The sequence below is a fragment of the Heloderma suspectum genome, chromosome 6, assembly GCF_057233095.1.
Source record: "Heloderma suspectum isolate Gila_16-S chromosome 6, 16-S_ref, whole genome shotgun sequence".
Taxonomy (NCBI): domain Eukaryota; kingdom Metazoa; phylum Chordata; class Lepidosauria; order Squamata; family Helodermatidae; genus Heloderma; species Heloderma suspectum.
Window position 1 is genome coordinate 85,312,311 of NC_139463.1, and position 25,558 is coordinate 85,337,868.

General features: G+C 46.4%; 1 protein-coding gene across 1 annotated transcript; it reads right to left on the reverse strand.

Annotated features, from left to right (window-relative positions):
• Positions 1-7,013: 7,013 nt before the first annotated feature.
• On the reverse strand, positions 7,014-25,258 carry LOC146341665 (uncharacterized). The gene is made up of 10 exons (XM_084805128.1): positions 25,140-25,258; positions 21,235-21,261; positions 19,754-20,068; positions 18,074-18,184; positions 17,336-17,650; positions 16,425-16,625; positions 12,831-13,145; positions 10,787-12,403; positions 9,262-9,426; positions 7,014-8,102 (listed from the first exon to the last, which is right to left on the reverse strand). Exons 1-10 carry the CDS (start codon positions 25,162-25,164, stop codon positions 7,696-7,698), a joined length of 3,498 nt encoding a protein of 1,165 aa, XP_084661254.1. The 5' UTR covers positions 25,165-25,258; the 3' UTR covers positions 7,014-7,695.
• Between the last annotated feature and the right edge of the window lie 300 nt (positions 25,259-25,558).

A 25,558-nucleotide genomic window follows, 5' to 3' on the forward strand; every position in this document is an offset into this window, starting at 1 on the left:
AATCACTGTGCTAAATATAATGCAGCTGGCTGAGTCCTCAGTGTGGGGTCAGTGGGATGCGTTCAGAGCCCACATGCTGCCCCACAGCTCCTTTTGCATTCCCAAACCAGATGGAAAATGTCAGTCGCTTAGAGCTGAAATCTGAAGAAAAAGATGTGGGACCACCATATTAGGGGTATATGGCTTTATTAAATCCATTCATCTGTGTTTCAGGGATTGTCAGATGCCTTTTGTTCCATCATCTGCTCATTGATGGAATCATATTTTTTAAAATCAGAATTTTGTTATACTTGCACCAATTCGCATTAGCGCAAGTTCACACTTGCGTAAATACACTAATGCACATTTGTTAATGTGACAGTGTTAATGTGAATTAACACAAAGCTCCCCCCCCCCCAAATGATTCCTGCAAGTTCATGGAGTTGGGAAAAGCTAGTCTGCTTCAGAATCCGCAGGTCAGATTCACAGAAATCCAAGCTCAATTGAATCTATTGCGGATTTCTCTGACATCCCTACAACATATCCATACAGTAAAGCAAACCAGTAAATAAGCCCAACAACCCCTATTTTCCTAGAAAAGGCATCGATAACCATGTTAGTTCATAGGGGGGGGGGGGGAATGGCAGTACCTTTCTTAGAACCAACCAAAGTGTCACAAAATAGCAAGCACATTTTCGAGTTCTTCAGAGCTTTTAATCAGCCCGGATATTTTCATAATAATGGTATTGCTGTCCTAGTTGTAGATTTTAGATCTATTCTCATAGTTTCACTATGACATAGAGCCCCTCCGAAAGCATCTAGCTGGGCACTGAAAAGCAGGGATAGAGAGTATGGCTGCCTTTACACTAAAGAAACCCCCCGCAGTCCTCCTGTTCTGGAGCTTTTCTGCATTTATCATGAGCTCCCAGACAGTGACCACATGATTACTGAGAGGGGACATTTTTAATTTTGAAGGTTCCATAGAACACAATGAAACATCGCCATCTCCTGGCTGTTTCAATCGTGTTACATTCTGACTTTAAAAAAATGGTTCGTTCATTCTGAATCTTTTTGGAGTGAAATAACCAGGAAATATCTCTGGATGTGCCCTGGAGGTTAATGCGTCATGAAAAGGACCCGCAAACTTCTGTGAGTGAGCAATCTCAATAGCAGGATAAACACTCCATGTGAAGGAGCCCTAATGGCACAGAATAGCCACCAGTATGATGCCTATGGTCCAATGCTCATATTATCACATAGGAGGCAACTGTGCTACATCACAACTTGCAGACAGAAGTCTCCTAGCACTAACCATGAAAAGGCACAGTGCAGCTATTTCATCTTTTCTTCCATAGCAGATATTTTGTGGTAAGAAGCTGTGGGAAAATATGGGAGAGCTATAAATTGAAGAACATGTTGTCTGGACTCCCTATAAAATTCCTTGAATAAGGCAGGGAGATTTCATAATAAAAGCCTAATCTGGAAGCATCCTAAATTAGTTGCATTTGGTTCCTATTAAAATCAATAAGCCTTAAATCATGACTAATGGGTCCCATTGTATTTAAAGGGGGACCTGAGTGCAACCAACTTACTACACAATCATATGCATGTTTACTCAAAAGTAAGGCACACTGTGTTCGGCACAGCTTACTCCTTAGTTAGTAGGTATTCAGGTCCAGAGACCGCACTCGAGCCTTCAGTAGTTTGGGCTTCACAGTCAAAACCTTTCCCACTTGACCATGGCATTACATCCATTGGGAAACTATTTGGCCTCTTGAACGCCATTATCCTGCCATCCACACTCTACCTCCAAGCCCACATTAGCTGATCTTCTCACCTGTATTTTGTCATTGCAACAGGCATGTTTTATGTGCTGTTTGTTGGATCACATTGTTCTTCCATTATCTCTCTGGCTTCAGATGCTGATTTAAGCTTGTAACTCTAAGAACATCCTAGTCCTTTGATCATTTGTCTCAGGCTTCCTTGATTCACTGATGTCTGGTTGCCTGCTCCAGTTCTACTGCCATCTTCCCCATTACTATTTAGATCCCGCTTGGTCTTATGCCTCAACTGGAGAGGACTGTTTCTGTAACTAATTGCCATCTTTGGCTTTGGCTTGTAACTTGTAACCCATTCTGATGTCAGCTACATCACAGTGATGATGTAATTGATACTTTTCTATTGTGAAGTAACCTCCCTGCTGTTCATACCCTGACGCCATGGACAGTGCAAAAGCTGTGTGGCTTGTCCAATTGCCAAGGGCGAATTTCATTCTGGACTAGGATTGCTACCTCTCAGCTGGCTCGAGGTTCCTAAACTTAGAAGGCTTTAATATGTCCCCTTCCATTCTCCAAGTCAAAGGTGTGTATGTGAGAATCCTCACCATTGCTTTCAACTTATTAAGTCATAGAGGTTTTCTACATGAGCCTGTTAATTGGCTGTTGATCCGCTGTATGTTCTTTTGGTTTCGTCGCAAAATTGAGATCCAAGCACAACATGAGGAGCACTTCTGTTCCTGCTTTTCTAGTATATAACCTCTAGGTGGCACTATGGTGTAGCAGAAAAGCTCAAATACAAGTAAAACAAGCGGATTCTTTAGCTTTCACAGTTAAATGCCACATTTTCCCTACTCTAAAAAAACTCACCGGAAGTGTTTGTTAGACAAAGAAGCAAAATTGGAGAGTCATGACATCATCTAAAAGACCCGTAAACAACCATAAGTAGGGAATGATGAGTGTATGATAAATGCCTCATGTAGAAAACCCCTTAAAGAGCCTTGGAGAATGATAAGCTGTTCTACCATCTAGCTTTGCTGTCAACCATTTTGGCCAGTAGATTTTACTGGGGGCACCATTTTCTTGCCTCTAACTTGCACCTATGAGTGTCATTGAAGAGAGAGAGAGGAATAAAAGGTGTCATTTGGAATTTTTCTTTTTTACATCAGGCCACGTTTGTTGATAAGAATTGTTGATCCATTGTTGATTACTGGAGTTCTGTGGGCATTGAGCTGTCTTAGAATTGATCAGGGCTAGAACTGGAAGGGGGTAGTTACATTATTCCTCCAGCAGAAGGGACTAAGATTCTAAAACTAATTTGCATTAAGTCCTATTTATTGGAAGAAGTGGGAAAAGTAACCCATCCAGAGGAACCGTGTTGTTAGATCAGACCAAAAGCCCAGCATTATGTCTCCCAGCAGTGGTCAGCTCAATCCCCCAGGGAAAACTCAAGCTGGACAAGATAGATGTAGTCATCCTCCATTGTCTCCAGCTTCTAGGAATCAGAAGTCTGCAGCCTCTGAACAGAGAGGTTTCAGATTGAATTATATGGCTAGACCTATACCCACTATGAATTTTGCTACTTTTAAAAAAATCAAGCTAAACTAGTGATCATCAGTTAAAATTGTTCATGTTATTTTCATAGCTCCATCAAAATAACCGGCACTTTACAAAATAACATGGGTGGGGTGAGGATGAGAGGTCCCTGATCCAGGGGCTTTACCATCTGTGTTCTGCCATTTGGGGCAGAAAGGCAGGGTAGAAATAAAACAAACAAATATTAGTAAAGTTGGTGACATTTTCTCTCCTAAAATCATCCCCTCTAATTGTTAGTCTAACAGAATAATTCAGTGACTACTTACAGTATTGTAACAATCTGATTATGGGTAGGTTTAACTGGTTCAAGAAGAAACCGTGAGACTTCACCTATAGAACTTGGGTTGTGTGTCTATTACCTTGTGATGCCATCTGGTGGCTAGTTCAGGAATTTAGTTTCCTGACTGTGATACAACTTAGATCATGTTTGACCAGGCACTTGACAGTGCAACAAACCTTTCCAAGAATTCATGCCTGCAAGTTTTAAAAAACCCAAAAGCGATTAGGAAAGATGGCAGGAAGATTGAGCATAGTGGCTAAGAGTATGTGCTTGTAGGGATAGCAGAGAAATCCGCCACAGACTCCAATGAGGCTGGATTCTTTGGAATCCCCACCCCCTGATATCCCCCCGGGACGGAACCTACCTGACGGCAGCTGGTCCAGGTCGCTGTCTTCGTTCCACTGCCGGACTGCAGAACAAAATGGCATCCGCATAGGGGACGCCATTTGCGTCCCTGCCGTTGGCCGTGATTGGCTACGTAAATATTTATGTAGCCAATCACCATCAATGGCAGGGACGCAAATGGCGACCCTTACGCTGGACGCCATTTGCGTCCGCAGGCCAGACACAGCCGGAAGTCCAGCAGCGGCTGGAGCCGGCTGGCGGCTCCACAGACTCCCTGCAGAGCGGAGCCGGCCGGGGAGGATTCGGGGCGGGGAGAACCAGATTGCCTCCCCCTGCCTGCGGATGCCCCGGACCAGAATGGGGTAAGTAATTCATACACCCTTATGTGCTTGAAATCTCACCCTTGCCACAGCCTCACTAGGTGGCCTTAGGTGGCCATCATGCGCTCAGCCTCCCCTCCTGAAAATTGGTAATAATGGTGACTGAAACCTTACAGGGCTTTTGTTTATCACATGCTTTGAATACATGAAATGGCATATATAAATGATGGTTGTTTTTATTATTTTGATGTGGGGAAACATTCGAACATGGGATCCCACACTTGCCCTTCCTGAATATTTAAATCAGCTCTAAATTTTGAAATGGAAAATACTGAGGCTCAAGTCTGTCAGGAACTTAGAATCTCTGAACTGGAACCTTTTCTTCGATGTGATTCCACATATTCTGTAGGTAAAGGTATCTAATGCCTACGTTTATTTGTTTCCTCCCTCCCTCCCCCATCCACATCTCCTTATACTTTTCTGTAACACCACTGATTGATTGACTGATTGATTGATTGATTGACTGATTGATTGTAAGCCTATGAGTTCATTTCTGATTTTATGTAAGATACTCTGGGAACCCTTTTGGCTGAAGAGCTGCTTTTAAAAAACACACACATAAATACATTTAAGCTGGATCACTGAGTATCCATTCTGCAGTTCACAAAGTATGTTTCCTGCGAGAATGCTAATAATAGTGCAAAACCCAAGTAATTTAGGGCACAATCCAATGTGATCCACCTTGGATACTCGTAAGCGTCTGAACACAGAAGCATATGAGTATCCAGTGCAGCTAGACAGGCGATTTCACCTGTCTAGTGGAAGCTTCAGGGAGGGAAGGAGGCTGGGGACAGTTGGGGATATCTCATATCTCCACATCCCCAGTCTCCTCCCCTCCCATGGGAATGCCCTCTTTCACCCCCTATGAGCTTGGATCTGTGAGGTTGTTGCAGCAGCTACCACAGTTCTCTCCCTGTTGGCTGTGAGGGAGTGCAGGGCACAGTTTCCTGGCTTGGAGCCCTGTTTCTCAGCTCAGAATAGGGAAACTGAATTTTCCTCTGTCCCCCAGATGTTGGCTGCCTTTACATTAAAGTAAAAATCCACCATCCTCCCATCGTGGAGCCTTTCTGCATTTACAGTGGGCTCCCAGAAAGCGACCACGTGATTGCTGAGAGAAAAAGCATTTAATTTTCAAGGTTCCCTAGAATTCAATGAAACAGCACCATCTAGTGGCTGTTTTAATCACACAACATTCCAACTTTAAAAGATAGTTCATTAGCTCCGGATCTATTTGAGATGGAATAACCAGGAAATACCTCTGGATGTGCCCTGGAGGTTGACGACGTCATGAAAAGGACCCACAAAATTCCATGCATGAGCAATCTCAATAACAGGATGAAAGCTCTGTGTGAAGGAGCCTGCTGTCTAGGGGGCATAGGATTGCTCTTCCCATCCCTCTTTCCCTGTGGGATAATTCAGCACTAATCAGGAAGCTTTCAATTAACATTAGAAAGGACATTTACAAGAGGCCATGGTGGGCAGCTTGTTATCCACGGCAGCAAGCCACCCTGGCCGGCTTCGCATAGTACGACAAACTGCACTGCTTGGGGTAATTATGCAAATCTGCCCAGCACATGACTGGCACACATGGGGGGTGTGGGGAATAAGCCACCATGGTCTATGTGATTTATAGAAGGGCATCTCAGAAGATTCTTGGCCATGGGAAAGGGCATTGTTAATATAAATACTGCACTATGTGCAGTCTGGAACCTTCATTTTAATTCCATTTCCAGCTAATTTTGGTAAAGCAATGCCTCAGCAGCTAAAAGTCTGTACTGTAGAAGCAACCTATGTTTTGTCTTCACCCTTATGGCATCTTTGCTACAGTCTACCACGTTCAGGTTTTTGAAAATCAGGATGAATAAAACAGATTTTAAGAAAACATCATAAAAAAGTGTTTTCATTTTAAATTGGATTTTAAAAAACAGATATTGTAACTTTAAAAAAAAATAGCTTGGTGAAAATTAAATCTGAACACAAGCATGTTAAATCTATATTCTGTAATCTCTCAAAACTGAATCAATTGCCCTCCATCAAATGCATAGAGATAAAGGCTGACTTTCAGTATAAAGAACCATGGAAATATATATTTGGAAGTTTAAGCATAATAAATATGGTACAAGTGGCCACATACTATATTGCTATCATGTTTAGTTGGGCTTGATAGTGGAGGCCAGGAACTGCTAAGTCATCACAAGCACTACATACCACCCTGTTTATTGCTAGGAGCATCCTCCAGTGTGGCCACTTTGATGACCTTATATATTATTTTTATACTCTTTACTTACACTCTGCAACTTACTCTGTTCTCAGATAGTTTGGCCTCGAAAGGCAAGTTTAAAAGCTTTTAAATAAATAATATAGGAGAATTATGCAAGGTTGGAGAAGGAGTAGAAATGAAAGAGAAAGCACTGATCATGGAGAGAAGTATACCCTTCTAGATAGTGTGAGTGGTCAGGCCATCTACAGCTGTCTGCTGTGCAGATACTCTTATTTTTCTGGATGGACTCACTGAATATATTACCAAAGGGCTGTTGCTCTTTCCAGTCCCCACTCCCATGCTGGATTTTTTTGCCCAGAAACGAGTCACACAAAGTACAGCCAGTTTACTACATAGAAAGATTCAATGGCCAACCTACACAGGAAATGAATGGAGATTATTCAGCTTTTAATTATCCATGAATGCGTCTGTTAAAATTCAATACATTTTAATAGATAACACTGATCAGCCAATCATACAATCAATAACGTGTTCAAGTAATTTTCCAAGTATTTGTCTGAAAACTGGTTCTGCATTTTTGACATGGGAATCGCCATGTCATGTTCATTTATTTTTTTGATTCACCAATCCTTTCGATTTTTCTGTTTCTTAAGAAATACATGATAAGGAAACATTCTAACAGATGTTTCTGTACTGGTTAAAATGAATGCACCTTAGAACACTCCCAGCAAGGAGGAATGTTTGATAAGAACTGAAAGGAGCAGCCTAAAGAACCCGATGTCTTACAAATACCAGGTAATTCATCCTCAGGCATCCTCCTGTATAATATGCAGGATTTCCCAATTTTACCATTCTCAGCTTCTGTTTCTAGTGAACTTCTTTAGCTTGTAAATAGACTGGCCTTAGCCAATGACCCATCACCACTGGGCTGTAGTTCTTCTAGAGTCTCTTTCAGCAATGCAGGTGACCTCTGCTTGGGACATACTGAATAGGTTTGCATGAGTTGCTCTTGCGGGAGGAACTCATCTCATGGCAGAGTTTGACTAGATAGCCTTTTGGACCCTTCCAACCCTATATGGCCGGAGAGGCAATTCCCTTGCCTTACAGGAAATTCCATTTTCACTTCAAGGGCAGCTGGTTTTGCAACCGACCCTCATCCTGCTTACATGGAGCTGAAGACTGGACTGGGACTGGTTGTAACAGGGCAGGCAGCACCCCCACCAGGTGGTGCACAGAAGCTGCCAGGTCAGCCAGACTGCGGGCAACAGCCTCTAGCTGGGAGCCCTGATGCTGAATGGCGGTGGAGAGAGAGCCCAGTTCCCCATGGAGACCTTCCACCGCATGGGCCAAGTTTCCCAGGGCAGGTGGTGAACAGCAGCAACCTTGATCTTTCCTTGGCTCCTGCTTCATGGGGCAGCCTGAGGATGGCTTTTTGAGGTTAGCAGTGTGGGTGACAGGTTCGGCAGATGGTATGCTTGGACCTGGTGCTTCAGTCAGGCCTGGTATGGAGGTGGTATCTGCATAGTCTGAGAGACAGAAAAGAACCAATCCTTGTAATGACACTACCAGCCCAGTACCCAACAAGGAACAGCCCCGGGCAGCAAGTCTACATGCAATGAAGCTATGGCTGGGTTCAGATGACACGGTAACCCACCATGGGTCACGTTTGGGAGTGACCCATGATGCGTTAGCATGTCATGGGGGGGGTGTTCCTGCCCACAATCGGTAAGTTACCCACCCTTGTTACCCACCCTCTGCAGAGTAGGTACAGGCCCCCGGGGTGGCTTACTGTGTCACCTATCAGGCGTTCCACAGGTAAATTCAGCCACTCTGTGAATAAATCACAGCGACCATAGAGATGGCCGCCTAGAGTGCCCAGAAGTTCCGGTGATGCTGTAGCCCATGTGGCCAAACTCTTTGGTTGCGGTTGCATAGCGACAGCTGGAGTGGCCTGCACAACCCCGTTCCTGCCACAGTGGCTGCTGGGCTATGCGACCACAGTGGTGGGGGGATGACGAGGAAACCATGGGCAAGGGATGGGCAAGGGAACCACGCTGCTCTATTTGGTTCCGTGGTCGTGGGGGGGCATGCACGTAGTTCCCTTACCCCTCCCCACAGCGTGGTTCTGCTACCCTGCCCTCCCCCATGATCGTGTGAATGGGCCCTTCATTGTCAACTGAACTACGGAAGCATCGTGGGGGCAGGTTTTGTCTACAGTCAATGAACATAGCCAAAGGGATGTAAAAAGGGGGAAATTCTTCTATAAAAACTGTCTTAAACCAGGGGAGAATTCCTTCCCTGTCTGCTGGGCTTAAGCCTGGCCACTGAGGTAATGGGAGTCCTACTCTGAGGCTCTTTGTTGCACAACTTGTGCCAAATAAGGGGAGGCTTTTAAGCAAAGAGATCTCCAGGACACATGGCACAGCTGCTTTCCTGACAGAGACCCCTTTGCCTCTGCCAGGAGATGAGAAAATAGTGCATGATGTTCTGCAGTAAGGGACAGACTGTCAAAATAAGAACGTGAGAAGAGCCCTGCTGGATCAGACCAAGGGCCCATCCAGTCCGGCATTCTGTTCACACAGTGGCCAACCAGCTGCCTGTGAGGAGCCCACAGACAGGGCATGAGTGCAATAGCATCCTCCCTTCTCCTAGCCTCAGTAGTGGGGCTTTGTCTCTCATACTCACTTGTTCTGCTTTCTGTGCCTCCCAAGCTCACCAAATCATTCTCAACTTGCCCACCCATAGAAATCAGGTGCAACACTGGACTTGGGGGCAGTTCAGTCATATTGTGAGCATCTGTTCCATCCAAAGAGCTCAAGTCAGTGAGAGCAAAGGTGGAATCTGGTGCAACTGGAGAAGGAGAATGTGGTTAACAGGGATAGGAAACAAGAGCCAGAGAAAGTCACAGAATCCAGGGGGGGAAGCAGGGTATGTTTGAGCTCAGAAAGGTAGCTAGGGGTTTCCTGTGGAAAAGGAGGCTCCCCTGAAATAAAAGGGGTGATCTTCCTTTTACCTAAGACAGTGTTTTTCAAGACTCTTGTAAGAGGCAGTTCAGGCCTGATGTGAGCAGTCAGCATGGATGGGCTTTTTCCACGGTGCCTGTCCTTGGAGGAGCCCACTACAGGTTGCCCACGGACCCCAAAACAGTTACACTGCAAGGAGGGGAAGGAGGAAAGCTAGCAGCAGCATTAGCCTACTCACCCTCACCCTTTAATGAAAACTCCTCACAGAGGGAGTTGCAGGAAGCCAGATTCCGACTGAACATCAGGAAAAACTTCCCGACTGTTAGAGCAATACGATAATGGAACCAGTTACCTAGGGAGGTGGTGGGCTCTCCCACACTGGAGGCATTCAAGACGAGGCTGGACAGCCATCGGTCAGGGATGCTCTCACTTGGATTCCTGCATTGAGCAGGGGGTTGGACTCGATGGCCTTGTAGGCCCCTTCCAACCCTACTATTCTATGATCTATGATTCTATGATCTTCCTTTTCCTCCTGCCCATTTGCCTGCCTTTTCCCTTCGGCAGGTGAATGCGCTGGTTACAGGCCCATAGCCAGCCTAAAAGGTGGGGAGGTGCCAAAAAAGTAGGGGAGCAGTTCATCTGGTTTGCAGGCCTCTGAAAAACAAAACTGGGAACAGTTTTTAATTGTGCGTTTGTAAAAAAAAAAAAATAGGGCGGCAGAGAAAATATAGGGGGGCAGGCCTCCCACAGCGCCCCCTGGCTACGGGCCTGGCTGGTGATGAAGAAGGAAAAGGATTAAGAGGAAGAGCAGCTGTTGCCAGCCGGCTGCCTACACACTTCATTATCCATCCTCATCCCCCCTCCGGGATTTTGTTCCAGAGGGGAAAAATAGTGAGCTGTGGAGGCTGGTGGCTCCCATGCCAGTGGGGCGGTGAATCCGCTCCAGGTTTCAGTCAGAACCAGTTGCACCTTGGATAGCTCCTTTAGAGTTCTGAGTGGTTCTGATTGGAACCCGGATCAGATTCACTGCCCCGCTGTCATCGGAGCCACCTGCCTCCACTGCCAGTAAGCAAGCCAGAGGGAAGCTACTGCTCCTTCTGCCCCTTCTTCAGCCTGCCTGTTTCCCTCTGGTTTAGAGGAGCAGCAGCATTAGCACCAGCCGCTGCCCACACTAAGAGCGGGCCAAGTGAAGGTACCTCACCTGGGGCCCCTCAAAACCCTAGAGCTGCACTGGGGAAGTTCCTCACCTATGCGCCCTATGGAGTGGGAATCTGTGTTTGATCCCTCTTGTTGCTTCTGATCTGTGTTCTCTTCAGAGTCTGGGATTTTGGGCTCAGTTGTTTCCATGTGCTTTACAGATAGCACATTATGTTCGGCTGTTGGCAATTCCACCTCCCTTGTAGCCTCCAAGCTTGACAACAGGAACAGTTCCTGTATTACATGATTGGTTGCCTCCATATCTCTCTCAGGTTCCCATGTGGCGGTGGCAGGCTGAGCTTCAGCTGAGCTCTTGGTAGGTTCCATACTCTCTGTGACTGGGGGCACTTCAGACGTCTTGTCCCAAGGGATGGGAGGCACCATCTCTGTTGCGGGCTGTAGGCCTTGTGCAACTATGGGCAGGTCTGTTCCTGATGGGCTTGTTGGCTCAGTTTCTCCCTCAAACTCCAGATCCTGCATAGCTGAGGGCAGCTGAAATCCAGTGGAGGGGGAGGAGGACTCTTGTCCCCATTCGTGTGTGGAAGGTCTTGTCTTTGGGGGGCTGGTGGATGCCATCTCCTGAAAATGCTGCAGAATCTCTGGATTAAGAACTGGTTTATCCATGTCCCCAGAGGTTGTTGGCTCAGTTTCTCTTTCATATTCCAGATCCCAAATGACTGAGGATGGATGAGACTCAACTGAGGGGTAGATGGGCTCTTGTCCCAATTCGTGTGTGGAGGACCTCATCTTTGGGGGGCTGGTTGACGCCATCTCCTGCAAATGCTGCAGGATCTCTGGATTAGGCATTGGTGTATCCATGTCCCCAGGGGTTGTTGGCTCAGTTTCTCTTTCATATTCCAGAACCCACATGGCTGAGGATGGAGGAGACTCAGCTGAGGAGTAGGTGGGCTCTTGTCCCCATGTGTGTGTGGTTGACCTTGGCTTTGGGGGGCTGGTTGACACCATCTCCTGCAAATGCTGCATGATCTCTGGATTAGGCATTGGTATATCCATGTCCCCAGGGGTTATTGGCTCATTTTCAGATTCCAGATCCCATATGGCCGAGGATGGAGGAGACTCAGCTGAGGAGTGGGTGGGCTCTTGTCCCCATGTGTGTGTGGTTAACCTTGTTTTTGGGGGACTGGTTGATACCATTTCCTGAACATGCTTTAGGATCTCTGGATTAGGCATTGGTGTATCCATGTCCCAGGGGGTTGTTGGTTCAGTTTCTCTTTCAGATTCCAGATCCCACATGCCTGAGGATGGAGGAGACTCAGCTGAGGGGGAACGGGACTCTTGTTCCCATTTGTGTGTGGCTGACCTTGTCTTTGGGGGGCTGGTTGACTCCATCTCCTGGACATGCTGCAAGATTTCTGGATCAGGGGTTGTTTCAACTCTGTCCCTGGGGCTTATTGGCTTTGTTTCATTTTCCACGCCAAGCTCTGCATTTTGTGTGGCTTGCAATGGTGCACCAGAATACCATGGATTGAGTGACTCCATCTCCCATTCAGCTGGAAAACCCTGAGTGGTTGTGGTGGTTTCAGCCACATCCAAGGTGTTTTGCAGCCCTGGTTTGTCTGCAGGTCTTGGATCCTGCGTGGTGGTGATCACTTCAGCTATCTTTGGATCTCTGGATGGCTTTGACGATGACAGACGCTTCCACTTGCCTGAAAACACAAACGTATACCTACATCACAGACTAAAACTGTTTTAACACATGTTCCCTCTCCCCAGGTAACAGTGGTGGTGCATCTCTGAGCATTTTCATCACCCTCAGCAAAATATACTTCCCAGAAGCCTTGACAGTTAAGTAGATATAAAACCAATATACATTTGTATATACCAGAATAAGTTCAGCTGAGCCCCCTCTTCCCCCTGTGCGCACTAATTGAAAATGGGTCTAACCCAGTTTAAATTGTTCGCTAATTTCCCCCCAAGAAGTTCAAACTTTCTATTACTGTCTTACTTCACACATTCAGACTGGAACAACCAATCGCTGCTCTCTGCCCAGAATACTCCATATCCTGTCCCTCCCAGGAACTGGGCAGATCTGTTCACTGAACATGGTGGGGCAGAAATTGGGCGGTTCCTCACCTGTGCAGATGACAGATGCATCCTCGTGGTGATTGCAGTTGTGCTTCCCCCAGGGCTGGGAGCGGCAGCGCCGTAGCGTGAACTCTGCGCCGGTGCAGTTGACGTCATCCAACCAAATAGGTCCAGATCCCGGACCGTATCGTGCGTTACCAGGGCTGAGAAGAGGAGCCCCACAGCCCAGCTCACGGCACACCACAGCCGCGTCCACCAGATCCCAGCCGTCATCGCATACCGTGCCCCAGTGATCTTTATAGAGAATCTCCACCCGTCCAGCACAGGATCCAGGGCCTCCTGCCAGCCGCACCTGCCACTGGCCTGAAATACAGAGAGTGGGAAATGGTTAGAGGATGGAAAAAGTTAAAAGCCCCCACATCACGGGTTTCTTGGTCTTGCACCACACTGCTTCCCTTCAAGGTTCTTCCAACATTGTAGAGCAGCCTCCCCCAATCTGGTCCCCTTCGGATATGTTGGACCTCAGTCCCCATCCCCACCTCCAGTTTCTAATCTGGAACTTTAATGTGGAGGATGGAATTTCAAAAGTGCTCTCAAGCTTATTTCAACTTTATACTCAAGACTGCTAACTCCCCAAGAGACAGGGGAAATGAAGGTGGTTGCCCGTTTATGTAAAATCATTTAAATACATGGAAACTGATAATGTAGCTAAGCTGTAAGCAGAGGCAGATCTACATTTGGGGCAAATGGGGCTATGACCCCCTGCCTGTCCCCCACCCACTGGTGGCAGAGACATCCCTCCACAACCAGGTTCATTTGCTCCAAGTGCCACACGTGGTCTTCTCTTGTACTCCTCCAGGGCACCATCTACACTGAGCTTTTACTCCAGGGCAGGTGTGAGTCGACTTCCCTTGTGATACATGACGTAGTTGCGACTTCGCAGCCATCCATGGTTTTTGCCCAGAAAAAGCAGAGTTCCAAGGAGTCATTTTACTGCAATTTTTTGGGTTTGCGGTGGGCTCCCCTGCGGTTGCAGACCATCTGTTCCTTCCGCAACCTCACTCTGCATCTTACAGTGGGCGTGATGCAGGCATGTGTAGTGCCTGCATCACTCTGTGAAGCCCCTTTGCTCCCCCATCCCTTCGCAGCTGCGCAGTTACAGAGGAACAGAGAGACATTTTCATCTATTTAATCACACTTTCGTGCATTTTTGCAGCTTAATAACTTCGCAACGGTTGATTTTGGACTCAGTACCCAAGAGCTGGGGGGGTTGGTCTTGGGGGAGGAACAACATCGCTCCAGCCACCATTTTGGAGCAATGGCTAGGCACGTAGCGCTCACGCTTGTGAGTGCGAACCATTGAGAGAGTCTCAGGCTGGTGAACTGTCAAACTGATGGTGCGGAAATGAAGGAGCACAAAATACCCAATTTTTACCTAACAGGCTCAGAAAGACACAGAAGAGCCCCTGAAATATAAAACAGCCACTGAAGTGTTGCACCCCCACATTCATGGGACTGCACAGCTACGCATTTCAGTGTAATGGGGGGAAAAATGGCACAGCAAGTCTGTCAGGGAAGCGCGCGGTACATCGCAAGTGTATCGCGAGGCATGGTGATTCGAAGCCGCATTGCTGCGCCGTTGCGATGGGGTGGGGGGGTCAAAGTAGTGCCATATAGATGGGGCCCAGGAATCTCTGCCCCGCCTTCTGCCCCGCCAGCTGCCACTGGCTGCAACAAAAATTAACTAAGAGGGAGGCAATAGGATAATACTTCTTAGATTGCTTTCCCCCCTCATCCCTAGGTATCATATGGCTAACATACAAAGCTGCCTTATACATTGCTCCATCTAGCCCAGTAAAATCTACTTACTGGCAGTGGGTCTCCCAGGGCTCAGGAATGCAGCTTTCCTGGCCCTGCTAACCAAGGTCCTTTAGCTAGAGATGCCAGTTTCCAGGGACTGAACCTGAGAACGAACTTTGCTGTGGCCCCAGACAGCAAGGCAGGGCAGATGAATATGGTGCATTATACTGGATTCTCAGGCCTTTCCTGACAATATGCCGTGTTTCAAGAATGTAGCTTTGGGGAGCTGAACTGAAATGTTCTGCCAACATTATTACCCATAAAACTAATTATGAGCACGTGAAGAACCCTGCTGGATCAGACCAAAGGCTGGCCCTGTTTGCTTTCTAACACATATCCCACCTTTCTGTCCAAAACCGGTGCTCAAGGTGGCTAACAATACATCCAGAGTAAATATAATCTTAATGAAAACATAACATAAAAAATGGATTAAAAACGCAACAAGAAAAGAATCCACAGTAGCCAACATATAGGAAGCACACATGCAGAGCACGAAAGCAATAATCCTCCAGTGCTCCTACCCTCCAGCTGAGCAAAGTAAGGTTTTTCTAGATCAGGCCTTCCCAATCTGGTACCCTCCAGATGTTTTGGACCAACTCCCATCAGCCACAGCCAGCTTGGCCAATGGGTCAGGAATACTGGGAGTTGTACATCTGGAGGGCACCAGGTTGGGGAAGACTGATCTAGATCACATGTCTGGTATTATTTGCTTGCTTGCTTGACTATATCTCTCTCAATCACTGATATCAGATGCTGAAATTTGATATGCATGCTCAGAACACAATTCTGTGATTCAAGTTAAAACACCAGCAAGACCTCTGCACTTATTTTCATAGGAGGGAGGGAAGATGCAGTGGACGCTGTAATGTGATATCTGCCTTGAAGATTGATATATTTGAATTAAAGATAGTGTTTATGTTCAGGACACAATTGTAGATTTCAAACTGAAACAGCAGCTTTACCCCTACACCTGTTTTCAAGGGGACCACAAAACATGTGGTCCCCTTAAAACATATCAGGACAGATAAAAGGAAGTACTGCACACAGCGCATAGTTAAACTATGGAATTCGCTACCACAGGATTTAGTGATGGCCACCAATTTGGATGGCTTTAAAAGGGGGTTAGACAAATTCCTGGAAGAAACAGCTATCAATTGGTACTAGTCTTGATGGCTATGTGCTGCCTCCAGTACCAGAGGCAATGAGCCTATGTACACCAATTGCTGGGGAACATGGGTGGGAGGGTGCTGTTGCACTCATGCCTTGCTTGTGGGTTCCCGGTCAACAGCTGGTTGGCCACTGTGTGAACAGAATGCTGGACTAGATGGACCCTTGCTCTGATCCAGCAGGGCTCTTCTTATGTTCATGTAAAATACGTTATAATGCAGCCTTCCTCAGCCTGCTACCCGCCAGATGTGTTGGACTTCAGTTCCCATCAGGCCCAGTCAGCCTGGCCAATGGTGAGGAATGTTGGGAGTTGTAGTCCAAAACATCTGGAAATCATCTGGTTGGGGAAGTGATAATGTAGTGTGATATTGTCCTTGAGCACTGAGACTTTCATTTGAAATTTGAACACTAATTCAATCCCCACACCTTTTTTAAGGGACATGCGGAAGGAAAGACTTGATATACATTGTAATGGAGTATCTGAGACAATTTTTCTCAAAAATTGCACTTTGTTGTTCATATTAGCACCCCCATGTTTGGAACAAGAAACAGCACCTGAGCGATTGTCTGGGGGCCTGGGATGGAAGCAAACACCTGTTACTCCCTGCTACTCACCATCTAGTGCCCCTTCTGAAAGACCTTCATTTGGGCTGTTATGTGTGTGTGATGCTTCATTAGCTACACGTTCTTCATGCTCCCTTGTAGGCTGAGTAGGATGTGGAATTTTTTTGGGGACTGCAGATCGGGGTCTCTGGGGTGCTAGGGTCCTTGTGAGCATGGCCACATGTTCTTCCACCATGGCCAGGGGCATCTCACCTATGGGAAGAAGATATAGTATGTGACACAGACACAGCACGTACCAAGGGGTTTCTCCACATGAGGCTTTTATCCTGCAATTGAGAATGGTTACTCATGGAAGTTCGCAGGTCCTTTACATGATGTTGTTACCCTCCAGGGCCTCTCCCGTGCTTTGTGACTATTTCTGCGGCTTTATTTGTAACGGCGATAATGAGCTCTTTAAAAATAGCAACTCGAATCTCAATGTGTAATGACAGACTTGCGCTATAACGGCAGTGCCATCTAGTGGCTGTATAATGAAACATATAGAACTTGCAGATAAAGGAAATCTTTGGGGGGGGAGGAAAGAGGGGAGTGAGTTTAAAGGGCCGATCTTAATCCCTCAAAGAATCTGGAAGCAGAAGCCCCCATAAAGCTGCAGGATAAAAAGCCTGGTATGGAGAAGCCCAAGGTACCTTCAGTGCAACAGTAGTCCCACATAATAATTTAGAGCAGCAGGAGTCCCAGTAGGATAATCGTATTGCCTTTCTGTGGGCTGAGAAGATGGCATATCTACACTACTAATGTACATTCATTTCATAAGCCATGGCTCTGCCCAAAGAATCCTAGGAATAGTTTGGTAAGATGCTAAGATTTCCATTACCTCTCCCCCCCCCCCAAACTAGAATTCCCTAGGGAGAGTGAATGGCCGTGAAACCTGTAGTACTATGATGCCACGTCAATCTCACCTGAACACACAGCTCCAGCGTCTTCACTGTGTCGGCAGTTGTTTGTCCCCCAGGGGCTGGTGTGACACTCTGCCAACACTGACTCTTCTCCTTGGCACTGCACGTCATCTAGCCAGATGACACTGTTCCCCTCACCAAAGAAAGCGCCGCCTGGCGCTGCCAAAGCCTCCCCACAGTCCAGCTCCCGGCAGACCACAGCAACATCCAGAAGGTCCCACATGTCATCACACACCGTCCCCCATTGCCCCTCGTGGTACACCTCCAGCCGGCCAGAACAGTGGCTTCTGCCACCCACGAGACGCAGGGCAGGGGTCCCTGGATGGGGAAAGGAGAGAGGAATTTAAGACAGGCCCTATCACCAGGATTGCCCCAAAGTACAGTGTTAGCGTGGGGTTCCCCACATCCTATCTTATTTTTCAAGGGCAATTCCCCCAAATTTCTGGTTGGTGCTAAAGAAAATGCTGAACCAGAACTCCCCTTCCTTGTACCCTCCAAGATATTAAGCTCACAAATTATTCTTCTGGCAAATCACTCTTTCAGATCAAAATCAGTCATGTTAAGCCAGGACCAGAGCATATTGGCAATGAGGAGACGAGGGGTTTCCAGAACCTGGTTCGGCATAATCCCCCTCCACACACACCCCCGCCATGCGCAATCTCTTTTAACCCTACTTTGGAGATGGATATTGTTCAGGTGAACAGTGGAAGTGGTGGATTTCAGGGATGCCTACACACTCACCCTCAGCAGGTGTAGGAAATGCCAGTGGTCTCGTTGTTGGCACTGCCTTCATTTTGCCCCTCCTGAAAGTTGTGTGAGGAGGGAATGCTGTGAAAGGAGGAAAGCGCTGTTCTGTAAAGGAAGAAGCAGAGAGAAATTCAGACAGGCTTCTTGGCTCAGTGAGCTACAAAACACCCAGCTCCCTTTTCCTCAGGGACAGAGCAGCAGTTACTAAAAACCTAACCTTGCATCCAGCTCCCTGCTTATCAGGACCAAACCTCTCGAGTATCTCTACTTCTCTAAAAGGCATTCAGCCTGCTGGATACATTTCTCCATAAGGCCAAAGAAGCATGAGGATGTGGGGCTGTCCATTAAAGGAAGTGCCAAAGTAAGCCTTTGCAGCTACAGTGTATACTGCTGCATGTTATGGAAGGAAAGGCTTCCCCAACTCCCCCCAAGTTTAGCCAACCTTCTGCAAACAGGTCTGTCCCTTGTCATTCAGGTACTGAGCTACACAAACAACATTTACTTCATGGCTGCTTTAAATCGGATTCCATATAGGCCATTTCTGTGTGGCAGTGTGTTCTGCTGGAGCAAAGAACTTTGTGGGAAAGCCAATTTCATCAGACTCTATCAAAGAGAAGTGGTAAAGATATTAGAAGTCCTGTGCGGAGAACAAGGGCTTCTGCTCTCAAGGGCCTCAAGGACTGGAATGGAGATACACTCCTTTCTAATAGAGATGGAGAAAGTCCTCTGGATATAAATATTTGGATCTGGCTTAGAAATTGGCATATACTGCTGTATCCTGAAGGACATTATTCATTTCACAAATTTGTACACCAACTTCCCAACGAAGTTATCAAAGAAATAAACATATTGACCACATCAACACTAAAATATAACAATGAAATACAAGAATAATCACTGATCAGAAATACAACTATTAACTGTAATTGTCTGGGTTACACCTCAGGTTATGTTAAGTCTCTGCATAAAGAGATAGGTCTTAAAGGGACATCAAAAAGTCAGAACTATAGATGTCTGTTTGATGTCACTGGGAGCACATTCCATAGAGCAGGTGCTGCAATATTAAGTGTTGTATTTCTAACTTTCCTAATCCAAACCTCAGGACCACACAGCACCATGAAAAGTGCTCCTGAGGATTGCAAAGACCAGTCAGGGACGTAAGCAGTGAGGCATTCCCTAAGGTAACCTGGTCCCAAGTTGTTTAGGGCTTTATATGTTAACAGTTCAATCTTTAACGTGGCCCAATAGCTTTTTGGCAGCCAGTACAGGGTTTTTCTTTTCGCAAAAGCAAAAGTAGAACCTGCTATTGAAAGGAGGCCCCATTTAGTGACCTTGCAAATGCATTCTTCAGCAGCTGCAGCTTTCAGACTCCACACAGAGCGCATTGCAATAATCCAGTCTTGAGGTTCCACACAATGATTGGTTTCTAAATGGAAAGATGTTGGAGCTGAAGTCATACCCTTTGAGCTGGAAGCACAAATTCCTAATCTCAGATTTGTTACAATTACTCAACACTGAGGGAAATGCACTCTGCGCATGCTTACGCGTTCTGGGGAAGAGCTTTGATGAGGGCTTGCTCAAATGAAGCCCTGGCTGTGTGGAAAGTTGTTTGCTCTCCTTCCTCATCTCATGAAACCAGCATAGAAGTGAAGTGTTGGGTCACAAGAGCCTCACCTGAGCAGATGGCACTGGCGTCCTCTTCATGGGTGCAGACGTGCTTGCGAAAGCCAAGGTGGCGGCAGGAGTGCAATTGCCATTCAGTGCCTGCACAGCGCACCTCATTCAGCCAGATGGGGCCAGCTCCTTCACCAAACCAGGCCCCATGTGGTGCCGAAAGGGCCTCCCCACAGTCTAGCTCTCGGCATACCACCGCCACATCCCGCATGTCCCAGTCGTCATCGCACACTGTCCCCCATTCGCCTTGGTGGAAGAGTTCCACCCGTCCTGCACAGAGGTTTGGGCCTCCAGATAGACGGATTGGGAACAGGTCTGCCAGGAGAAGGAAAGAGCATCAAGCTCATGTAGAGACCTGTCTATTCTCTCCCACTTGAGCAGGAGATACAAAATTTTGGTACTCTACCTGAAATCCATTCTTTTGATCTTCCTATCTTCCGTCAGTTTTCACCTTCATCCAGATTTCCTAAACAATGTTACTGGGCTGGTTCACGTGGCATGGCTGGGTCATCGTGGATTATTTAACCCATGTTGAGCCAGGGTGCATGTGGCCACCAGTTTGAATATGCAACCACCGATTGGGCCTATCAGGGGTTGTGCCATGTCATGCAAACCTGGCCACTGTGGGTTAATTGAGGGTTAAACAACCCTCACAAAACCTTACTATTAATCGAGGGTTATGTGAGGGTTGTTTAACCCTCGAATAACCCAGGGTGGCCAGATTCACATGACATGGTACAACCCCCAATCTCTCTGTTTCAGGGTTGCATATTCAAAATGGCAGCTGCACATGCCTGGCATGTACTGTGGCTCATTGTGGGCTATTTAACCATAAATAACCCACCATGTTGTGTGAACTGGGTCAGTGGCTCTTAAGCAAATTTCCCCCAAGACCAGATCTAGCTAGATTAAGCAATTGTCTTTGCAAACCAGCTTCTCTTGTCTGCATGCTGATGAAAACAACAATGAAAATAAAGTTTGCACCTCATTGCACCTAAGCTACCTTAAAGCATGACTGGAGGAGCAAGCATGCAAGGAACTGGGCTGGTCCATTCTGGTCCACATTTCACTGTGCAGGAGAAATGGGACCCACAACAAAATGGTGCATTCTGGAGTGCTCCTGTTCAGAGTTTTAGACAGCCAGACATGACCTCTTCCAGGGTACTCCATTACCCCTCCCCCCTGCTTTTCCTGGATTTTCTTCCCCACCTCAGCTGGCATTCTGTGGCCATTGAGCATGCTCAGGTCCTCATTCAGCTATTCTGGGATTCCCGCCTATTTTGAGTACTTCTGCAACTTTGGGGCTCCCCTGAGCCCACTGATATACCTCTCTCTTGTGTGTGGATGATGCCATTTTTGCCTACATAAGAATCTACACTTGAAGAATTGAGTTTGCTACTAGTATATATGATGCTGATAGTTTCCCCAGTGTGAAGTTCATATGGGGCAGGGAAAAAGAGACAGTGGATTCCCAGTTTTACCTGTGGCACGAAGTCTCAAGAAGACAACTGCAAAAACAAAGCAAGAGGTTACTAACGAGAGTAAGAACAAGCTGAAGGCCAGTCCTACTTATGTGACCATTCTGTGATGCATTGTTGTCAAGCCCCAGCAATGATGGGTTCAGGAAGAAATTTTATTTCAGATGTACAGAAGAGTCAGAGACACTTGTCAAAGAACTTGTAAACAATATTTGAAGGATTAAACTATAAGGAAATGTCACCATTTTAACCAATGGCTCCTACAAGCTCCTTACTAGTAATAGTAAGTCCTGAGAGTATCCACACAACTGTATGCCTTTACCTTCCATTTTTTTCTCACCCCTCTCTGACTAACCTCTTTTCCCTAACTGATCCTCCTAACTAACTGCTGCTATTTATTTTACTGTTGCCCTACTTTTTAGACAAGATTGGCGCCCGATCAGTGAAAGAGCCTTTCTACACGAGGCATTAATTGTGCACTTGTGATTCCTCATGGTAGTTTGCAGGTGCTTTACACAATATTGTCATCCTCCAGGGCCTCTCCCGTTGTTTGCAACTATTTTAGCATTTTTCTCCCTAATGAGGAAAGTCTAGTATATCTGTGAAGGCCCGCATGAAACCTAGTGTATTTGTGCAATTCTGCTATAACACAGTGCCAACTAGTGGTTGTGTAATGGAACATATTAAAAAGCAGAGAAAGAAAAACCCAAGAAAAAAACGTGTAAAGGAGCCAACCTTAATCCTGCAAAGAATCCAGAAGCAGAAGCCTCAATGAAGTGGTTATTTAAAAGCCTCATTTAGAAAAGCCTACAGTTTACAACAGTATATTAGGGACATATGGAGGTGTTTATGGTAGAGTCCAGGTCCCCAGCACTTCCCTCCAGAGGAACTCAGGGGCCAACTGATGGTAAAGATGTCAACCCACTTAAGCAGTCCTTCTCTTGATTTCTTAATGGATCCTAGCTAACTCGACTGTTTCTAACTCTCTTGGAGTACTCCTGTCAATAACAAGAAGCTGTAGTCTAAAAAAGCTAGGGCAGTATATAGGGTTAGTTAACTCTTCCTCCTACTTTCTCACCCTATTGTATTCACAGCTACGCAGCAGGAGTGGGGAAGCTGTGGCCTTCCAGTTGTTGCTGGACATCAACTCCCATCATACCTGACCATTGGACATGCTAGCTGGGGCTGATGGAAATTGGAGTCCAGCAACATCTGGTGGGCCACAGGCTCCACAGCCCTGGGCTACCAGGATGGATATTGGATGTTTCTCACATGTCAGGAGCATGCTTATAGGTGAACAGAGAATTGGGAGCTTTTCTACATGAGGCATTTAATGTGCGCTCGTGATTCCTCAGTCATGGTAGTTTGCAGGTGTTTTCAGTCCTCCAGGGCCTCTTCTGTGTTTTCCAGGTATTTTTGCAGGGAGTTTATTGGGGAAAATCTGGCATTTTGGGGAATGGCGGAATGAAACCCTAGCGTAGTTGCACAATTAAGCTATACCACAGTGCTACCGAGAGGTTATCTAGCGGAATGTATAGAAAGGCAGAGAAGGAAAAAACCTGGAAAAAAAGAGTGTAGAGAATCCGATCTTAAGCCCACCAAAAATCTGGAAGCAGAAGCCAAGGTAAAGCAGTTAAAAGCCTCATTTAGAAAAGCCCTATGTCAGTGTGAGGGATGAAACAAGGGTGGAAGTTACTCCAGACAAATTAACATACACAGTACAAGTATATGGTCCTGTGTATACCAGTGCTAGATGGGACCCATCTCTGTACACCCTCCTCAGCCTTAAAATTGCCACTACAACTGTTTCTTCTCCAATGCTAAACTAAGCCATCTTGCTTGGTTTAGACCAAGACCTTCTCCTTCACACACCAAGACCTGCTCCTTCACCATCCCTCTGTTCTTTTGGTACCTCCAGTCACAGGTCCAACCTACAAACAGACATTTGGCGTGATTGGAGGAGGCAAGCTGCAGCTGCCTAGCACTCAGATGATGCCCAAAGGGTTGCTCCTCTTTTATCACAAACAACAACAAAATTAAAGTAGCAGGTATCTAAACTAGTTCAATCGAAGGCGCCAAATCTGGATGTGTTTTGAGCTGGTATGCTTTTCAATGGGACATACTAGAAATGATTTGTAGCCTTTTGTTTTCAGTAGAATGATTTGGCAGAAGAAGAGAACCCCCGGCTTCTTCACAAAAATATTCAGGACAGGCAAAAGGCGGCACTTAACGTAACACCTAATGCACATGGAATATGTTGTCATAAGATGTGATGTGGTGATGATGACTGCTAGCTTTGATGGTTGTTTTAAAAAGTTTAGGCTGAAATCCTGTACCTATTTACCAGGAAGTAAGCTCCATTGTACTTCTGAGTAAAGATGTATAGTATTGTACGATCAAATTGATGGAGGATAAGTCTACCAATATCAGGCATTAACCAGGATACCTAAATGGAATTTCTCCATTCAGCAGCATTGTACCTCTTTTGTCTGAGGTACCTCATCGGGGACAAATAACAGAGGAGAGTCTTCTTGCAAATTTATCAGAAGCATCTGGCTGGAAACAGAATGCTGGGCTACATGGAAATATTCAGCAGTGTTTTTCTTATGTGTGCACTTCAGGCTTATGGTTTGAAGAGATAAACTTACTCAGATTTGGTACCCTTGATTAAATTGCTCATGATACCCACTATTTGAACTGTTGCCACTAGCAACTGATCCTGCAAAACCGTGGGCTGAGTCAGAACTGAAGCTGTGACAAGGGCCTGTAGTAGGGATGAGGATGCCCAGTGATGAGCATTAGTGAATAGCTTCCCCCCCCCCCCCATTAAGGTCCAGAATGCGATGGGACCAGAGGAAGGGACTGATGTCTTATTCTTCCACTGGATGAGCCATATCTACAAAAACCCTGCCACTGTGGCCTGAAAGACCTACAAGAGAGTGATATACAGAATAGGAAAAAACAGGTAATGAGTGTCTACTAAACCCATATGCTCCAATTGTCTCTCTTCACCAGGGATAACCACTATTTTCTGGAACATGTCCCTGGTAAAAACACTGCTCCGTTATGCCTTTCAGGGAGATGTTAAGGATGTCTTTGTTAACATCTGCTAGTGTGCACAAGAGTCCTTCATATTATTTCAGTCCCTCCCTCTGGTTTTCTAAAAGTCAAATTTCAGGGGAAGGGTTGGATATCTTGATCCTAGTGTAGCGCATATACATAGACATGGACAGACAAAGAATGCCAGCACACTGCTTCTCTTCCATCTCCTTTCCCCCATAACCTGCTTCCCAGGCAGTAAATATTCCAGAATGCGTTTGAGTTGCAACGTTTCATAATAAGTACAACCAGATCTGTTATAACAATCAACATTCTTCAGGTTTAAAAACAAACAAATCTAAACTAAACTGTTATGGTCAGTTTGCTAACACTCCCTTGCTTGAGAAGCCAGTGCAGGGCAGTCTATTGCAGAGTAAATGAATGCAAGATGTAGCAGATTGAGAAAAGCCTTCAGCAGTATGCATTGGGGAGGGGAGAGGGGGGAGCACAGGCAGTGATGTGAAAATAGAGGTACTGGATATACTCCACTGTGTCTCTAGTTTCCTGTGTGAAATTTTGAAGGCTCTCTTTCATTGACACATGAGTAGGCATCCTTCTAGTGACTGCCAGCAAGACTCCCATTCCCTGCCCAGCACTGTGGATCAAACCCAGGCATCCTGGTACTCAGCACTACACACACACACACACACACACACACACACACACACACACTTTTGGTGGCATCCAGTCCTGCTAGTGGAAGCTCTTTGCGCCCCCCCCCCCCCAGGCAGGGTCGGCAGCCCACAAGGAAAACCATGGCTGCATCCAGGCAAAGGGTACATTGGCTATGCAGAGAGGGCAACACTCACCCAAAAAGAACATGCAGAGTTGCATGGTGTTGGTGGCAGGGGTCAGCGTCCTGGCTGCAAAGGAAACTCTGCAAAGCAGAGGCGCTTTTATTGAAGGCAGAGAGGACTCAGGCAGGCAGTGAGTCAGCCAGGCAGAAAAGAAAGTGGGAAACACCCCTGCTTGCTCTGGGTCGTGAAGCCTCCAATCTGCAGCCTGGGAAGTTGAGAGAGCCGGAATAGGGGAGGCTGATAGGAGGAGTTCCCACCAGGCCCAGCCTGAGAGAGCCACATTTGGGACATTTCTGTAAGGATTTTCAAAGAAACCACCTTGGGTAGTAGCACTTCTCCAGCAAAATGTGATGTCTTCGGGTGGAGGAGGCGTATGCTGGATTGCCACCTCTCTCAAAGGAAAAATGTAAGGCCCTTGCTTATTTTAGTGC